At 43.8% G+C, this 19,316-nt stretch overlaps 1 protein-coding gene across 2 annotated transcripts in view; it reads right to left on the reverse strand.

The window, feature by feature from the left end:
- LOC117523317 (cystatin-F) overlaps positions 1-19,316 on the reverse strand; it is a 67,629-nt gene that overhangs the window by 21,738 nt on the left and 26,575 nt on the right. The window contains exon 5 of one of the 2 annotated variants that reach the window (XM_034184804.1): positions 8,051-8,173. The exons of the other annotated variant lie outside the window; for it this stretch is intronic. Coding sequence (XP_034040695.1) covers positions 8,063-8,173 — 111 coding nt within the window. The 3' untranslated portion in view covers positions 8,051-8,062. Of the gene's footprint in view, positions 1-8,050; positions 8,174-19,316 lie in introns of those variants that run through there. 2 annotated transcript variants of the gene reach the window in all.

Genomic DNA, 19,316 nt, shown 5'->3' on the forward strand with positions numbered 1-19,316 from the left:
AAAGCCTATCAATATCTCCTTCAATCAAATTAAAATACTACCCAAGATTACATAACGTTAATATCCGTATGGTGTTATTTCATGCAGCGCTTGGTTGTATCAAATGCCAGAAAATGAGTAAATAAGATAGCAGCTAATGCTACAAACACAGCTTACCCGTTTGTCTCACTAGCATCCGCCGTGGCTTCTTCAACAGAGCGTTATAGTCCAATCATTTCTTTGGGTAAAGATCCAGTGGTGCGGGTTTTTTGTCCACAAAATAAAAAGAACAGACATCGGTTTGTTTGGGTGGATTTTTCAAATTCAGGGCCTTTAGCCAACACCGGAGATCCTCGTCTTTTGATGGAGGAGGGAACAAGTTAAATACTCGTCGACAGCACTCAGAGCTCTACTTTCCATGTTCAAAACATTGTTCTGAAAGCGATGTTTCCTCTTCTTCCAGTTGTTGTGGCTCCCACAAACTGAACAGTGCTGCTGATGTTTGATAGTTATAGCGTACTGTGTTCTCATTAGACGCAGTGACAAACCGGAAGTTGTTTGACAAATGGAGCCGCCCACCCTGACGTCCTGAATAAAGTGAATACATTTTGCAGGTTAGCATGCTAATGTTGCATGCTAACAGTTTGTACAGTGGGATGGGCGCGTCCTGCAGCAGTGGATCAGGATCAGATCTGGTAATCGATCAGCTGAGTAACAATAAATCTGATGTCAAGTATTTATTTCAAATGGAAATAAGAGAGAGAATATTATGGACAGAATAGTAGAGAAGCTTGAATCTTCGACTGGACTGGGTTCCTTGACGCGAGGACGTTTCGCTTCAAATCGCAGAAGCTTCCTCAGCTAAAATTCTTGCTCTGGTGGTCTTGACTTCTGTCTTGACTCTTGTAGAGAAGAATAATCAAGAAGTCACAAACCTAACCAGACCCCTCCTACCGAGAGGCTGACTGCTATAAGCTAGTGACTAAACAATAGCTCTAATTAGCACCTATTGTGCTCTAGTTAGCACCCTCCTAATGACAGGGCAGCTGTCCCTCTCCTGATGGCTCCCTTGACGACTCTGCTGATGACATGAATGACTCATTACCATGAACAAAAGACTGAAACTGCTTTGACCTGAGTACCCCATTGTAAACAGGGGATAAAGCGTGTCTCAGACCCCCTCCCCGGTTATGGCTGGGTTTCAAACGTTTCACAAAGAATGCCTCCTTGACCCCTCTCTCAAACCATTTCTTCTCTCTGGCTAATATTTTAAATTCCTTGTCCTAAAACGTGTGGTTAGTGTCTTTAAGGTGTAGATGAACTGCAGACTGAGGTCCACTGGCGCCATCTCTGCGGTGCTGGTATAGCCTTTTGTGTAAAGGTTGCTTAGTCTCACCTATGTAGTGTTCATTACAGTTTTCCTGACATCTGATATAATACACTACATTGCTCTGTTTGTAACTAGGGATCATGTCCTTAGGGTGAACTGATTTCTGTCTCAAGGTGTTAACCGGTTTAAAGTAAACTGGGATTTTGTGCTGTCTGAAGATCCTCTGTAGTTTTTCCCCTACTCCTGCTAAATAAGGGAGAGACACTCCTCTTCTTCTTGTCTCCGTCTCCTGTCTATCTGGTCTCTTTGTTCTCTGGGACTTCTGCACTTTGTCCAGGGACCATCGTGGGTACCCACATACTGTGAGGGCTTTCCGGACAAGTTGTTGTTCTTTAACCCTTCCCTCTGCAGTTGTGGGCACCTGTAGGGCTCTTGTGTTGAAGCGTCCTGATCACCCCGAGCTTGTGTTCAAGGGGGTGGTTTGAGCCAAAGAGCAGATATTGGTCAGTGTGAGTTGGTTTTCTGTAAACCCCTGTCTGGAGCTGCCTGTTCTCTCCAATTGTAACATCACAGTCCAAGATGGCTAAATGGTTGTTTCTGGCATCCTCACGTGTGAACTTGATATTGGCGTATGATTTTCTTCTTATAGCATATAAGAATTAGCTATAAGAAGAAAATCATTAGCTACCTCCAAAACCTAGAGAAAGAGGGACTCATCGACAGGCAGACATACTACAGACTGTACCCTGGGGACGCCACTCCGTGCATCTATGGACTGCCCAAAATCCACAAACAGGACGTGCCACTCAGGCCTATTGTATGTAGCACAGATTCCATCACGTACAATTTGGCCAAGCACCTCAAGTGGATTTTGGCTCCTCTAGTGGGTAACTCAGAACACCATGTGGAGAACACACAAGATTTTGTGAACAAGATCAAGGACCTGCAGCTGGAGGCAGATGAAACAATCGTGTCATTTGATGTGACTTCATTGTTCACCTGCATCCCCACCGCTGAGGCCGTCTCAGCTGTGAGGCAAAGACTGCTGGAGGATGTGTCTCTACTTGAAAGGACCAAACTCACACCAGACCACATCTGCCAACTCTTGGAGATCTGTCTTAATGCCACATATTTCCTGTTTAGGGGGAATTACTACAGGCAGATTCATGGTTGTGTGATGGGGTCTCCGGTATCCCCCATTGTGGCCAATCTGTACATGGAGCAAGTGGAGAAGACAGCCTTGACGTCTTTCACGGGCATCTCTCCCAGTCACTGGTTCAGATATGTTGATGACACATGGGTTAAAATCAAGCAACAGGAAGTTGAGGACTTTACAGAACACATCAACTCGGTGGACGCCAATATCAAGTTCACACGTGAGGATGCCAGAAACAACCATTTAGCCTTCTTGGACTGTGATGTTACGATTGGAGAGAACAGATAGATAGACAGATAGTCTTTATTGTCATTGTTACTTTTTACAAAGTCACAATGAAATTGAAAGTGCTTTGGCTCGTGAGTTAAGAGTAATAAATAGTTTAAAAACATAAAAACATATTGCACTGACTATGAACAGGAATAAAACATCTAAAAAGAAAAAATATAAAACAAATTGCACTGTTTATGGACAGGAATGGTACGGTCACAGGTTGCACTGGGTGAAAAAGACCAGATGTACTGCATACTGAACATACTATTTCACCTTTAAGAGTTAAGTGCCATGATTGCCTTTGGATAAAAACTACTATAAAAACTATTTTTTAGACGGTTTGTTCTGGTTTGTAATATTCTGTATCTCCTGCCTGATGGCATGAGCTGAAACTGACAATGTCCAGGGTGTGAGACGTCCTTTGAAATATCTCTTGCCTTCCTGCAGCATCTGGACGTGTAAATGTCTCCCAGTGTGGGGAGGGGGCAGCCTATGATCTTCTCTGCTGCCCTAACGACCCTATGTAGCACCTTCTTCTCTGAGGATGTGCAGCTGCCATACCAAACACACAGTCCATATGTGAGCACACTCTCTATGGAGCAGTGATAGAAGGCGAGAAGCAGATTCTGAGGAAGACTGTTCCTCCTGAGAATTCTCAAAAAGTACAGTCTCTGCTGCGCCTTCTTCAGCAGCTCCTTGGTGTTGGCGCGCCATGTCAGGCTGTCCTCCAGCTCAATGCCGAGAAACCTGAACACCGGCACCCGCTCCACACAGACCCCCCCGATAAAAAGTGGTTGGATGTCAGACTTGTTCCTTCTAAAGTCAACAACAAGCTCCTTTGTTTTTGTTGTGTTAAGGAGCAGGTTGTTGACTGAATACCACTCTGCCAGCCGCTCCACCTCGTCCCTGTAGGCTAGCTCTCCTATGTCGTCTGAGATGAGTCTGACTACTGTCGTGTCATCTGCTAACTTTATTATCTTATTACTAGGGTGGGTAGGGACACAGTCATAGGTGTAAAGAGTGTAGAGGAGCGGGCTAAGCACACAGCCCTGTGGTGAGCCGGTGCTAAGACTAAGAGCAGTGGAGATGTTGGAACCCAGCCTGACCCTCTGGGAGCGGTCTGTCAAAAAGTCCAATATCCAGCTGCAGGTGAGTGGAGGAAGTCCAAGGTCTGCCAGCTTGGACACCAGACGTTGTGGGAAGGATGGTGTTAAACGCTGAGCTGAAATCCACAAAGAGCATTCTTGCGTAGCTCCCTCGTTGTTCCAAGTGGGTCAGCGCGGCATGAAGTGCTGTAGAAACAGCATCCTCCATAGATCTCTTTGCTTTATAAGCAAATTGAAAAGGGTCCAAATCAGCTGGCAGGCAGGAAATGATATGACTCCGCACCAGTTTCTCAAAGCACTTCATAATAACTGGTGTTAGTGCCACTGGGCGGTAGTCATTCAGGGTGGTAATGCAAGGTTTCTTTGGTAATGGGACAATGATAGAGGACTTTAAACAGGAGGGGACAGTGGCCTGTGACAGGGACTGATTGAAAATCCTGGTAAAGATTCCAGCCAGTTGGTCCGCACAATCTTTCAGCACCCAACCCGCCACTCCATCAGGTCCTGCAGCTTTCCTCGGGTTCACCTTTCTCATCACCCGCCTCACCTCACACTCTTCTACCATGAGTGTGTGACTGCTGTGAGGCAGCTCCAGACAGGGGTTTACAGAAAACCAAGTCACACTGACCAATATCTGCTCTTTGGCTCAAACCACCCCCTTGAACACAAGCTCGGGGTGATCAGGACGCTTCAACACAGAGCCCTACAGGTGCCCACAACTGCAGAGGGAAGGGCTAAAGAACAACAACGTGTCCGGAAAGCCCTCACAGTATGTGGGTACCCACGATGGTCCCTGGACAAAGTGCAGAAGTCCCAGAGAACAAAGAGACCAGATAGACAGGAGACGGAGACAAGAAGAAGAGGAGTGTCTCTCCCTTATTTAGCTGGAGTAGGGGAAAAACTACAGAGGATCTTCAGACAGCACAAAATCCCAGTTTACTTTAAACCGGTTAACACCTTGAGACAGAAATTAGTTCACCCTAAGGACAGGATCCCTAGTTACAAACAAAGCATTGTAGTGTATTCTATCAGAAAACTGTAATGAACACTACATAGGTGAGATTAAGCAACCTTTACACAAAAGGCTATACCAGCACCGCAGAGAGGGCGCCAGTAGACCTCAGTCTGCAGTTCATCTCCACCTTAAAGACACTAACCACATGTTTGAGGACAAGGAAGTTAAAATATTAGCCAGAGAGAAGAAATGGTTTGAGAGAGGGGTCAAGGAGGCATTCTTTGTGAAATGTTTGAAACCCAGCCTTAATCGGGGAGGGGGTCTGAGACACGCTTTATCCCCTGTTTACAATGGGGTACTCAGGTCAAAGCAGTTTCAGTCTTTTGTTCATGGTAATGAGTCATTCACGTCATCAGCAGAGTCGTCAAGGGAGCCATCAGGAGAGGGACAGCTGCCCTGTCATTAGGAGGGTGCTAACTAGAGCACAATAGGTGCTAATTAGAGCTATTGTTTAGTCACTAGCCTATAGCAGTCTGCCTCTTGGTAGGAGGAGTCTGGTTAGGTTTAAAACTCCAGCTTTTGTGACTTCTGAGTCAAGACAGAAGTCAGACCACCAGAGCAAGAATTTTAGCTGAGGAAGCTTCTGCGATTTCAAGCGAAACATCCTCACGTCAAGCAACCCAGTCCAGTCGAAGATTTAAGCTTCTCTACTATGGAAACCACCTGGACAACTGAGAGCCTACACAGAAACATTACGGACAGAATATTAGGGACGTGTTCAGTTAGAATCCGGACCAAGTCAGACCAGGTTATAGCATTAGCAGTAATGCACTAACATGCTAAACGTGCTTAAAGGGAACATTCAGAAGGAACACAACCACAAGTTATGCAAATATCTTAAATTGTGAGAAAATAAAATTCAGATTTTTCTGCTGATTGTGGGGAATTGACTTTGAGTTTGTGTGGATTTTTGATGAACTGGAGCCAAAGTATAATTTTCTGAGTTGTATTTGCACTAAAATCAACTATTCACATTAATTTATCTTTCAGTTATTTTTTATGTCTTTTGTTTTAGCTTCAAAAATTGTTTTGGGGTTTTTGTTTGACTTTAATATGTGAAAATATTTAATATGAAGTCAACACAACAATAGAACAAATCATTTGCACCAAATGCACAAATTTAGATTTTTTAAAACTTCATGAAGATGTTTTTGATGCCATCTATTTTTGCATTTTCAAACTGCAGCCAAACAGATGGAACCTAATCAGACTGTGTGGAATAGAATGATCACAAAGTTAGTGAAATAAGCGCCGCTAATCCTAATCTAACGTCTGCTGTAAAGGTACAATAAATAACATTGGCATTCACGTTGCTAGCTGCACAAACGTTGCTGACTCCGGTCAGGATTGCAGTATGTGGACTTTCCCATTTGATCCAACCATGACCTTTTCCAGAACAGGAGCTGCAGTATGAAACCTCTACCACTAGTTTTTTTTTTTTTTGTTGTTGTTCAACTGACGTCAGAAATGGACTGTTGTGATTGTGGTGGATGAACAAATTCTGAATAAATTTTTTTTAATGAGACTACTCCTGAATTTGTTCAGACTTTCTAACTGGAATCAGCTTTTCATGGTCATGCTAAAAGGGCAGATGATATTAGCTAGCTGTGTTTTCTAACCTTCCAAAAACATTTTGATAGTTTATAAACGGGACAATACGTATGATTTTACTGAGCTAACCTAGCTAGCAGACGGTACCATGATTCAGCAAAATGGTTTTGATAGTTAGCATGTAGCTTGTTCTAAAGCATGTTCAGTTTATGATTTTAAAAAATTATGGAGGCAGCAGTGATTTTTTTTTTTTTTTTTTGAGTAACTGAAACTTCTGTTTGTGACATTAAATATTTTTGTGTTGTTTTAGTTAGTTGTTTTTTCATTGCATTGTCGTTTTCCACAACACGCTGACTCAATAAATGTTAGCATGCTGACAGTCCAATGAATAATTCAGGAACTGAAATAAAATATTTCCATGCGGTGTGGGGTTGCGAGATGTGTCGGTTGATGTCTGGTGGGAACGGAGTAAAAAGTCGTCCTTGCTGTGTCAGGATTTCCCTCAGAGTTCTGTTTTACCGGTGTCTGTGTTAGTTTCTCCTCTAGATGGCATCCTCAGTTTTGTTTCACACCTGGGTCAGACGAGTGACTGATTATTGACAGACTATTTAAATGCTGACTTTCTGTTCACGTATGGCCAAATACTTGTGTGCCATGTTTGTCTGTTGCCTTGCTTGCCTCATTTTGCCTCGCCAGCTTCCAGAGCCACCTGCAACCTTGACTGCGTCTTTCAGAAGTGCACTTAAGACGCTGTAGCGTCCCGCAGCAAAACCTCAGGTAACCTTGCCTCCCTTCTAATTCCCATATTAGAGCGAACTGTCTTGATGTTCCAGATGATTTTGGCACGGCTCCCAAGCAGACCTGGATCCTGACTCTTACATGCCAGTTAAGTTCTTTCTCGTCTCAGTGAGATCCCGTTCTCACTTGTACCTGTTTGTGACTGTGCTATGATAAAGAACTGTTCCAAGAACTCTTCCATGAACTGCATTCTGATATCAAACAATTGAGAACCCAGCTGTATCAAGTCCCGCTTAATTGGAACTGTGTTACAGTACACAGCACTTGACCTCTGACCTTTGAATACAACTTATGAACTATGAATAATTCCTGAACAGAGAATTTTATTTCTTAAGAAGAGAACTTCCTGACCTCTGAAATAACCTGTGTTAAACCTTTTATCAACTGGTTGTTTTGAGGCTCCAGTGTTACGAGTGCATTCACTCACCCTGTGTGTCTTTATTCCCCGTAGTTCCTGGTCTCGGAGGCAAGCGTTCCACCTGGTCCTGAACCCTGAAACCTGAGTTGATATTGTCCTTCAGGACTGGCTCGGGATCCTGCAGCTCCCTCATTTCACCACCCCAGCACAGCACCTTTATTTACTATAAATAAATATATTTCCTTTTACTCTTCTCCGTGTCCAGCTCCCTGCATTTGGGTCCTTTGCCTGCAACGGTTTACTTCTACCTGAACCTCTAACCACAACACGCTGGCAGTTTTCACTCTTTATTTTAGTAATTACAGCATGAACAGTTGGTCTGGGTGAAATCACGCTTGTTGACAGCAGGTGGTGCCGATGTAACAGCAGCATCTTCACACCCCAAAATCAACCTGTATTGTTTTGCCTATATTGAAAGAGAAGTTTCTCCAGCTGATCAGGTTTTTGTGGCATCAGGAACGTCTGAGGATGTGGAGCAGCGCAGCTGGACCATCTTCATCACCTTCATCCACGGAATCCTCCAGACCGCACAGTGACACCGGACCGTCTGTCAACACAACACACATCTTCCTCACTGACAGAGACCACACCCCCAAACCAGGTGCAGCCAACCACCATCAAGCAACAGGCTGAAGGTGTGACAGGTTAACATTCAGTCGTAGGTTAACATTCAGTCGTCTGGATTTGAGTTTTAAAGTCTGCTGTCTGGCTGTGGTGCAGTAACAGACAAAACCTGCCTTGATGGCTTCCCTCAGATAACCTTCACTCTTGCTCAGTTTTTGAGAACAAAATGTTCATGTGTCGACCCCACAGAGCCGTATATGAGTACTAGAGACTGCAGTCACACTGAAATGAGGTGTGGTCACCATTTTCAAACCGGCCAACTCAGTGGCTAGCGCGCATCGACGCTCTTAAATCTTGTCAAGATGCAGCTGGAAAATGTCGGAATGTTGGCAATGCCACAACCGGAGGAAGACGGGAGACATTTCCTTCCATAGGTAAGTAGTTTTGGTTATTCCTGTTACTTGTCTGTGACTTCTGGACGATAAACTGGTTATTATATGGCTACAACAGTACACGCGCTCTGATTGGCTGATTTCCCATCTGATATTTTCTTGGACCGTTACCATGGCATTTGGTCCGGATCACGCATCAAATTTGCAACTTTGTTTACCATTTTCACGGCACCAAATTGAACAAAAAGCGAGCAAAGAAATTCTGAGCAATGAAGAGTATCGTTCTCCGAGCGGATTTTACGACACTGACGAGTCTGAATTGGAGGAATTAATAGCTAACAAGCTCAAAGTGGACAAACAAAGATGAAAACACAGCTCCCAACAGTCAAGAATCCACTAAAAACTTCATGACAAACCAGAAAGAGAAAAGCATGATTAGAAAAACCAAGTTGGACAAGAACATACCCCATAAATATCTGATATTTTGTTGCCGCAGCTAAAAAAAAAAAAAACAGCCGTATCATGAACAAATTGTTAACTTTGCTTGCTCAGATGTCTGATGTTGTCCCGCACAGACCTCACGCCGGTTAATAATCTGTTAGTATCTTGCAGAGCGTAATACCTGTGCAATACATGCATATGAAGTTATATAATGTGTACATACGACAGATTCAGAAACCGCCTGCAACGGAATTTTACCCAAAGCTAAATTAATCCAGTACGATACTACAATGGATTTTCCATGTGGAATGAACTCATGCGGCCTGTGTGCCCAGTCTGGATTGTGTGATATTGTGCCTTGTTAAGTCTGCAGAATTTGGAAGCTGGAACATATCGGATCTGTGTGAACGTTCAACGTGAACGTGTTTGATTGTGATATGTTCAGCTTCTGTACCTTGACTCTGCCTCGAATAAAATGTGACTCGTGAATAGGGGAGGTGATGGTCTACTGGTTAAACCATTGTGCTTGAGACCAGAAGATCCTCAGTTCAAATCCCAGCCTGACCAGAAAATCACTAAGAAGGTCATTAATCGCCCACTTGGTCCCGGTGTGTAGTGGGTACCTTGTCAGGCAGCAGCCTGACATCGGGGTGAATGTGAGGCATTGATGTGTCAAGCGCTTTGAGTGTCTGATGCAGATGGAAAAGCGCTATATAAATGTGGTCCATTTACCATGAATGATCATCCACAAAGTAAATGATTGAAGCTGGAAAATATCAGATACATGCAAACTTTGAACACTAATATTTTGGAATGTGTAGGTGTCAGAATAAGTTTAATACTTTCCTTACATAATTTACTCACTCACTCATCTTCAACCGCTCATCCGAGATCAGGGCAACAGCTCCAGCAGGGGACCCCAGACTTCCCTCTCCTGGGCCACATTGACCACCTCTGTTTGGAGGATCCCGAGGCGTTCCCAGGCCAGTGTCCTCCCAGATGGACATGCCTGGAACAGGCGTCCAGGGGGCATCCTTACCAGATGCATGAACCACCTCAGCAGGCTCCTTTCAAAATGAAGGAGCAGTGACTCTACTCCAAGCTCCCCACAGATGACCGAACTTCTCACCCTATCTCCAAGGGAGACACCAGCCACCTTCCTGAGGAAGCCCATTTCGGCCGCTTGTACCTGCGATCTAATTCTTTCGGTCATGACCCAACCCCCAGGACCATAGGTGAGAGTAGGAACAAAGATTGACCAGTAGATCAAGAGCTTCGCCTTTTGGCTCAGCTCCCTTTTCATCACAACAGTACAGTAGAGCGAATGTAACACCACCCCTGCTGCGCCGATTCTCCGACCAATCTCATGCTCCATTGTCCCCTCACTTATTAACAAGACCCCGAGGTACTTGAACTTCACTTAGGGCAAGATCTCACTTCCTACCCGGAGTAGGCAATCCATCGGTTTCCTGCCGAGAACCATGGCCTCAGATTTAGAGGTGCTGATCCTCATCCCAGCCCCTTCACACTTAGCTGTGAACCGATGTAGTCAGTGTTGGAGGTCACAGGCCGATGAAGCCAGCAGGACCACATCATCTGCAAAAAGTAGTGAAACCCTGAGCCCACCAAACTGGAAACCCTCCTCGCCCCGACCACACCTCAATATCCTGTCCATGAATATCACAAAGAGGATTGGTGACAAGGCACAGCCTGGCGGAGGCCAACCTCCACTGGAAACGAGTCTGACTTAAATCAAATCAAATCAATTTTATTTATATAGCGCCAAATCACAACAAACAGTTGCCCCAAGTCGCTTTATATTTAAGGCAAAAGCCATACAATAATTACAGAAAAACCCCAACGGTCATAACGACCCCCTGTGAGCAAGCACTTGGCGACAGTGGGAAGGAAAAACTCCCTTTTAACAGGAAGAAACCTCCAGCAGAACCAGGCTCAGGGAGGGGCAGTCTTCTGCTGGGACTGGTTGGGGCTGAGGGAGAGAATCAGGAAAAAGACATGCTGTGGAGGGGAGCAGAGATCAATCACTAATGATTAAATGCAGAGTGGTGCATACAGAGCAAAAAGAGAAAGAAACACTCAGTGCATCATGGGAACCCCCCAGCAGTCTAAGTCTATAGCAGCATAACTAAGGGATGGTTCAGGGTCACCTGATCCAGCCCTAACTATAAGCTTTAGCAAAAAGAAAAGTTTTAAGCCTAATCTTAAAAGTAGAGAGGGTGTCTGTCTCCCTGATCTGAATTGGGAGCTGGTTCCACAGGAGAGGAGCCTGAAAGCTGAAGGCTCTGCCTCCCATTCTACTCTTACAAACCCTAGGAACTACAAGTAAGCCTGCAGTCTGAGAGCGGAGCACTCTATTGGGGTGATATGGTACTACGAGGTCCCTAAGATAAGATGGGACCTGATTATTCAAAACCTTATAAGTAAGAAGAATAATTTTAAATTCTATTCTAGAATTAACAGGAAGCCAATGAAGAGAGGCCAATATGGGTGAAATATGCTCTCTCCTTCTAGTCCCCGTTAGTACTCTAGCTGCAGCATTTTGAATTAACTGAAGGCTTTTCAGGGAACTTTTAGTACAACCTGATAATAATGAATTACAATAGTCCAGCCTAGAGGAAATAAATGCATGAATTAGTTTTTCAGCATCACTCTGAGACAAGACCTTTATAATTTTAGAGATATTGCGCAAATGCAAAAAAGCAGTCCTACATATTTGTTTAATATGCGCATTGAAGGACATATCCTGATCAAAAATGACTCCAAGATTTCTCACAGTATTACTAGAGGTCAGGATAATGCCATCCAGAGTAAGGATCTGGTTAGACACCATGTTTCTAAGATTTGTGGGGCCAAGTACAATAACTTCAGTTTTATCTGAATTTAAAAGCAGGAAATTAGAGATCATCCATGTCTTTATGTCTGTAAGACATTCCTGCAGTTTAACTAATTGGTGTGTGTCCTCTGGCTTCATGGATAGATAAAGCTGGGTATCATCTGCATAACAATGAAAATTTAAGCAATGCTTTCTAATAATACTATCTAAGGGAAGCATGTATAAAGTGAATAAAATTGGTCCTAGCACAGAACCTTGTGGAACTCCATAATTAACCTTAGTCCATGAAGAAGACTCCCCATTTACATGAAAAAATTGTAATCTATTATATAAATATGATTCAAACCACTGCAGCACAGTGCCTTTAATACCTATGGCATGCTCTAATCTCTGTAATAAAATTTTATGGTCAACAGTATCAAAAGCAGCACTGAGGTCTAACAGGACAAGCACAGAGATGAGTCCACTGTCTGAGGCCATGAGAAGATCATTTGTAACCTTCACTAATGCTGTTTCTGTACTATGATGAATTCTAAAACCTGACTGAAACTCTTCAAATAGATCATTCCTCTGCAGATGATCAATTAGCTGTTTTACAACTACCCTTTCAAGAATTTTTGAGAGAAAAGGAAGGTTGGAGATTGGCCTATAATTAGCTAAGATAGCTGGGTCAAGTGATGGCTTTTTAAGTAATGGTTTAATTACTGCCACCTTAAAAGCCTGTGGTACATAGCCAACTAATAAAGATAGATTGATCATATTTAAGATCGAAGCATTAATTAATGGTAGGGCTTCCTTGAGCAGCCTGGTAGGAATGGGGTCTAATGGACATGTTGATGGTTTGGAGGAAGTAACTAATGAAAATAACTCAGACAGAACAATCGGAGAGAAAGAGTCTAACCAAATACCGGCATCACTGAAAGCAGCCAAAGATAATGATATGTCTTTGGGATGGTTATGAGTAATTTTTTTCTCTAATAGTTAAAATTTTATTAGCAAAGAAAGTCATGAAGTCATTACTAGTTAAAGTTAAAGGAATACTCGGCTCAATAGAGCTCTGACTCTTTGTCAGCCTGGCTACAGTGCTGAAAAGAAACCTGGGGTTGTTCTTATTTTCTTCATTTAGTGATGAATAGTAAGATGTCCTAGCTTTACGGAGGGCTTTTTTTTTAATAGAGCAACAGACTCTTTTTCCAGGCTAAATGAAGATCTTCTAAATTAGTGAGACGCCATTTCCTCTCCAACTTACGGGTTATCTGCTTTAAACTGCGAGTTTGTGAGTTATACCACGGAGTCAGGCACTTCTGATTTAAGGCTCTCTTTTTCAGAGGCGCTACAGCATCCAAAGTTGTGCTCAATGAGGATGTAAAACTATTGACGAGATAATCTATCTCACTCACAGAGTTTAGGTAGCTACTCTGCACTATGTTGGTATATGGCATTGGAGAACATAAAGAAGGAATCATATCCTTAAACCTAGTTACAGCACGTTCCAAAAGACTTCTACTGTAATGAAACTTATTCCCCACTGCTGGGTGGTCCATTAAAGTAAATGTAAATGTTATTAAGAAATGATCAGACAGAAGGGGGTTTTCGGGGAATACTGTTAAGTCTTCAATTTCCATACCGTAAGTCAGAACAAGATCTAAAGTATGGTTAAAGTGGTGGGTGGACTCATTTACATTTTGAGCGAAGCCAATTGAGTCTAATAATAGATTAAATGCAGTGTTGAGGCTGTCATTCTCAGCATCTATGTGGATCTTAAAATCGCCCACTATAATTGTCTTATCTGAGCTAAGCACTAAGTCAGACAAAAGGTCTGAAAATTCACAGAGAAATTCACAGTAACGACCAGGTGGACAATAGATAACAACAAATAAAACTGGTTTTTGGGACTTCCAATTTGGATGGACAAGACTAAGAGTCAAGCTTTCAAATGAATTAAAGCTCTGTCTGGGTTTTTGATTAATTAATAAACTGGAGTGGAAGATTGCTGCTAATCCTCCTCCTCGACCCGTGCTACGAGCATTCTGACAGTTAGTGTTGTGTGGGCCGCCAGAAGAGGAGGTACTGCTGGCCCACCACCAGAGGGCGCCCTGCCTGAAGTGCGGGCTTCAGGCACGAGAGGGCGCTGCCGCCATGGACACAGCCGGGGGTGACAGCTGTCGCTCATTACCTCTTGACAGCTGTCACCCATCTACTCAACATCATCTCACTCCATAAAGACCAGACGTCATCTCCACCTCGTTGCCGAGATATCATACTTCATAGGAGGTAATACTCTCAGCCTTTTTGTGAGATTTGTAACTCTGTTATTGTGAGAATTTGCAGGAGAACCGGTCGTTTGTGAGGAGGCTGTGCAAGACGGCGCTCCTTTTCAGCTGAGACCGCTGCAACATATTGAATGAGAGGTGGAGGTGGCATTCCCACCGCTGTTGTTACTGGGTGTACACACACCCACACTTGACTGTCTTTGTTCTTTGCCAGCAGTACCAGATCCGACAGTCGGGGACGGTGATCACCTGGGAATTCGGGACTTGGCGGCTCCAGTATTCACCAGGTTCTGGGGCGGCGGAAATCGTGTGGTTCCGGCTCTTCTTAGGACAGACGTCTTCTATCCTCGAGCCTGCCCACACGTCACCTCTGTGTATTGACTGTAATGATATTCTGTGATTGTCTGTATGTTCGTTGTGCACATTCACAACATTAAATTGTTACTTTTTGGCTCATCTATTGACCGTTCATTTGCGCCCCCTGTTGTGGGTCCGTGTCACTACACTTTCCCAACAGTTAGTGTGACTCGGGGGTGTTGACTCATTTAAACTAACATATTCATCCTGCTGTAACCAGATTTCTGTAAGGCAGAATAAATCAATATGTTGATCAATTATTATATCATTTACTAACAGGGACTTAGAAGAGAGAGACCTAATGTTTAATAAACCACATTTAACTGTTTTAGTCTGTGGTGCAGTTGAAAGTGCTATATTATTTTTTCTTTTTGAATTTTTATGCTTAAATAGATTTTTACTGGTTGTTGGTGGTCTGGGAGCAGGCACCGTCTCTACGGGGATGGGGTATTGGGGGGATGGCAGGGGGAGAGAAGCTGCAGAGAGGTGTGTAAGACTACAACTCTGGTTCCTATTCTCAACCCTGGATAGTCACGGTTTGGAGGGTTTAATAAAATTGGCCAGATTTCTAGAAATGAGAGCTGCTCCATCCAAAGTGGGATGGATGCCGTCTCTCCTAACAAGACCAGGTTTTCCCCAGAAGCTTTGCCAATTATCTATGAAGCCCATCTCATTTTTTGGACACCACTCCGACAGCCAGCAATTCAAGGAGAACATGCGGCTAAACATGTCACTCCCCATCCGATTGGGGAGGGGCCCAGAGAAAACTACAGAGTTCGACATTGTTTTTGCAAAGTTACACACCGATTCAATGTTAAGTTTAGTGACCTCCGATTGGCGTAACCGGGTGTCATTACTGCCGACATGAATTACAGTCTTACCAAATTTACGCTTAGCCTTAGCCAGCAGTTTCAAATTTCCTTCAATGTCGCCTGCTCTGGCCCCCGGAAGACAACTGACTATGGTTGCTGGTGTCACTAACTTCACATTTCTCAAAACAGAGTCGCCAATAACCAGAGTCTGTTGCTCGGCGGGTGTGTCGCCGAGTGGGGAAAAACGGTTAGAGATGTGAACGGGTTGGTGGTGTACAGGGGGCTTCTGTTTAGGACTAAGCTTCCTCCTCACAGTCACCCAGTCGGCCTGCTTTCCCGGCTGCTCGGGATCTGCTGGGGGACAGCTAACGGCGGCTAGGCTACCTTGGTCCGCACCAACGACAGGGGCCTGGCTAGCTGTAGGATTTTCCAAGGTGCGGAGCCGAGTCTCCAATTCGCCCAGCCTGGCCTCCAAAGCTATGAATAAGCTACACTTATTACAAGTACCATTACTGCTAAAGGAGGCAGAGGAATAACTAAACATTTCACACCCAGAGCAGAAAAGTGCGGGAGAGACAGGAGAAGCCGCCATGCTAATCCGGCTAAGAGCTAGTAGCTATGCTAAGCTAGCGGATTCCTAAGAACACACAAAGTGAATAATATGTAAATAATTTAGAGGTGATTCAGCAGAGGGAGTGCTTTAGTTAAGGCACGTGAAGATTACACTGTGAAACAAATCATTATCTAGTTATCTAGATCAATCTAACTATGCTGATTAAACAGCTAATAGATACAGCAAAACACCACTGTGCTCCAGAACAGGCAGTGATACAATGCCCCAGTGAGAGCCAACCACCCTAGGGAGAGCCACCCTAGGGACACAAAGTAGTCCTGCACCCTGAGAACGCAAAGCTGGTACGTAGGGTTTAATTCGGTCAGCTAAGTAGGGAGGTGCCAGTCCGTGAACAATTTTATAGGCTAGTAGCAGAATCTGATCTCACAGGGACAGGATGCCAGTGAAGAGACGCCAAAATGGGTGTAATGTGGTTGTACTTTCTGCTTCGTGTCAAAAGTCTGGCAGCAGCATTTTGAACCAGTTGGAGAGCCCTAATGCTGGACTACAGTAAACCAGAAAATAGAAGATTGCAGTAGTCCAATCAAGAAGAGATAAACACATGGATCAGGGTCTCAGCATCAGCCATAGATAGGATGGGACAAATCTTCACTATATTTCACAGGTGAAAGAAAGCAGTTCTAGTAATATTTCTAATGTGGAGGTCAAAGGACAATGAAGGATCAAAAATTACCCCAAGGTTCCTCACTTTGTCAGTGTGATATATGACTCACGAGCCTAGGCTAAGTGTTAGCTGGTCAAACTGATGCCTGTCTCACTGGACCAAGAACCATCATTTTAGTCTTGTCAGAGTTTAAAAGTAGGAAGTTTCTAGACATCCAACTTCTCACTGCTGCAAGTCAATCTTCTAAGGATTTTATGTGGATGAGATTACCAGCAGTTATCGGCATGTATAACTGAGTATCATCAGCATAGCAGTGAAAGGTAATCCCAAAACACCGCAATATGTGCACAAGGGGTGCTATATAAAGGGAGAAAAGCAGGGGGCCTAAGACGGACCCCCGTGGAACCCCAAATTTCATGTCACTAAGGTTAGAGGTAGTGTTACTGTACAAAACACAGTGAGAATGACTGGTCAAGTATGACGTCAGCCATGCAAGGGCACTCCCAGTAATCCCAAAATGATTCTTCAGCCTATCAAGTAGAATATGATGATCCACTGTATCAAATGCAGCACTGAGATCTAACAGCACCAGAACTGTGTCATGCCCGGCCCAGTTCCAGGCTTCATTCCTTATTTTCCCTCTTTATTTGGTTCAGCTCCTTCTGCCCCAGCCTTGTTTTATTAATTGTTACTTTCTTTCTTTGTTACTTTTATACTTCGGTCATGTTTCAGTTCAGTTCTGGTTTTGTTCAATCAGTCTGTGTTTTTATGGTTTATCATTTAGTTATCATCTGCCTATTGTTGCTGTCACTCCACGCCCTGCACCTGACATTGTTTTTTCCCTCACTTTGATTCTGTCTGATTTGTTTCCTTTCACTCACACTCTTTGCACCTGGCCCATGTCTCTCACCTTGTTTCTGTCTGTGTTGTTTCACCTCACTCACACTCCCTACACCAGCCCAAGTATCTTTGCTCCTTACATCACTCTCTTGCACAGTGTTTGATCTTTGTCTACTAGCCACGCCCCCTTTCTGGAATCTTCCCTCCACACCTGCACCTTATTACCTAATCAGTCTGCATATGCACATTGTTCACAGCGCCTGTTATTTAAGCCCTTACACTCTCACACCACACCGCCAGATTGTTGTCTTAGTACACTCTCCAGCTTTTGTTCACAGCCCTGTTTTTGACCAGCCGTGTACTGTATTTTTGCCCTGATTTTTGACTGCGCCTTTGCCTTATCTGTGATGTCTGTGTTTGCCTGTGCCACTGAACCCTGCTTGTCAATGACTGCATGTTTGCCTGTTTCTGATTGTACCTCTGCTCCGCTGACTGACCACATGTACCGAACCTGTGCCTGAAATAAAGACCATGTTTTTTCTTACACCTAAGTCAAGTCTGGGAGTCTGCATGGCGGGTCCAGATACCCTGTGTGCCGGGCTCCCGCCTGGCCTGACACACCATAGTGGTGTCTGAATCCATTGTAAGCAGAAGATCATTCACCACTTTAGTGAGAGCCGTCTCTGTGGAATGATATTTTCTAAAAGCAGACTGCAGTGGCTCAAAGAGATTATTCTCAGTAAGATAGTCTACGAGCTGCCGTGACACCACTTTTTCCAGAATTTTAGAGCAAAATGATAGATTTGATATCGGCCGATAGTTTTTCAGTACACTAGGGTCAAGATTAGGTTTCTTAAGTAATGGTTTAATCACTGCAGATTTGAAACATTTAGGAACAGATCCAGAAGTCAAAGAAAGATTAATCATTTCCAGCACAGTCGGCCCAAGAGTGGGCCACAGGTCCTTAAACAATTTTGTTGGTATAGGATCAAATAAACAGGCTGTGCTTTTTCTTGACGTTACGAGTTTCATCAGCATGCCTAGTGAGATACTATCAAATTCTGTAAATCTAGGTAATACCTCAGTAGTGGCGCCCACCTCAATAGCAGGGTGTAGTGGCTGGGTTAAGGCATGCTGGGATATGTTTAACCAAATGTCTTCTATTTTCTTCTCAAAGTAATCCAGGAAATCTTGTGCTGTAAAATGAGAGCGAACTACAGGTGGTTGTCCATGAATCAATGTTGTCACCGTGTGGCACAAGAACTTTGAGTTATGCTTGTTTTTGTTGATCAAGTCAGAATAATAGGTCCACTTTGTAGCCAGTAATACATTATTATAGTCTAAGATAGTATCACAGGCCCGGATCCAGACCGGTTTGGACCGATGCAGTTGCATCGGTCAGATTTGTTTTATGCATCGTTCGTCATCGGTAAAAAAAAAACTCTCGACTAATCCCGAATAGTGCCAAATGTGGCGAACACAGCTTTTGATTTGATCCCACAACGCACCACGCAGGTGTACACAGGAAAGTTCAAACCGGATCAAACAAACACAACGTCAGTCCAGTCGAGTCGATGATCATGGCATCCAGGAAAAAAGTTGTGCAAGGAAAATTGGGTGCTTATTTCAGGAAGAAACGGTGAGTGGTTTATAAATAGTTTTCAGACAATAGTGTGTTTGAAAGGCATTCTATGATGACTGAAATTACATTTTCGGTGGTTTTCCGACCATACATGTCAATCTATACAGATTGTCTGTAAGTTATACGGATTTTTCCGAGTTTCAGAAACATACGGACGTACAGATAAAGTCAGCTATTCAGGGTTTGGTCTGCAGCGACTCTGTAACCAAACGTTTCTGCAGCGCGACTCCACTTTGAAGCATAAACCATTGAAGCAATGCTTCGATCCACTAGCTCG

The sequence above is a fragment of the Thalassophryne amazonica genome, chromosome 13 (assembly GCF_902500255.1).
Source record: "Thalassophryne amazonica chromosome 13, fThaAma1.1, whole genome shotgun sequence".
NCBI classification, from domain to species: domain Eukaryota; kingdom Metazoa; phylum Chordata; class Actinopteri; order Batrachoidiformes; family Batrachoididae; genus Thalassophryne; species Thalassophryne amazonica.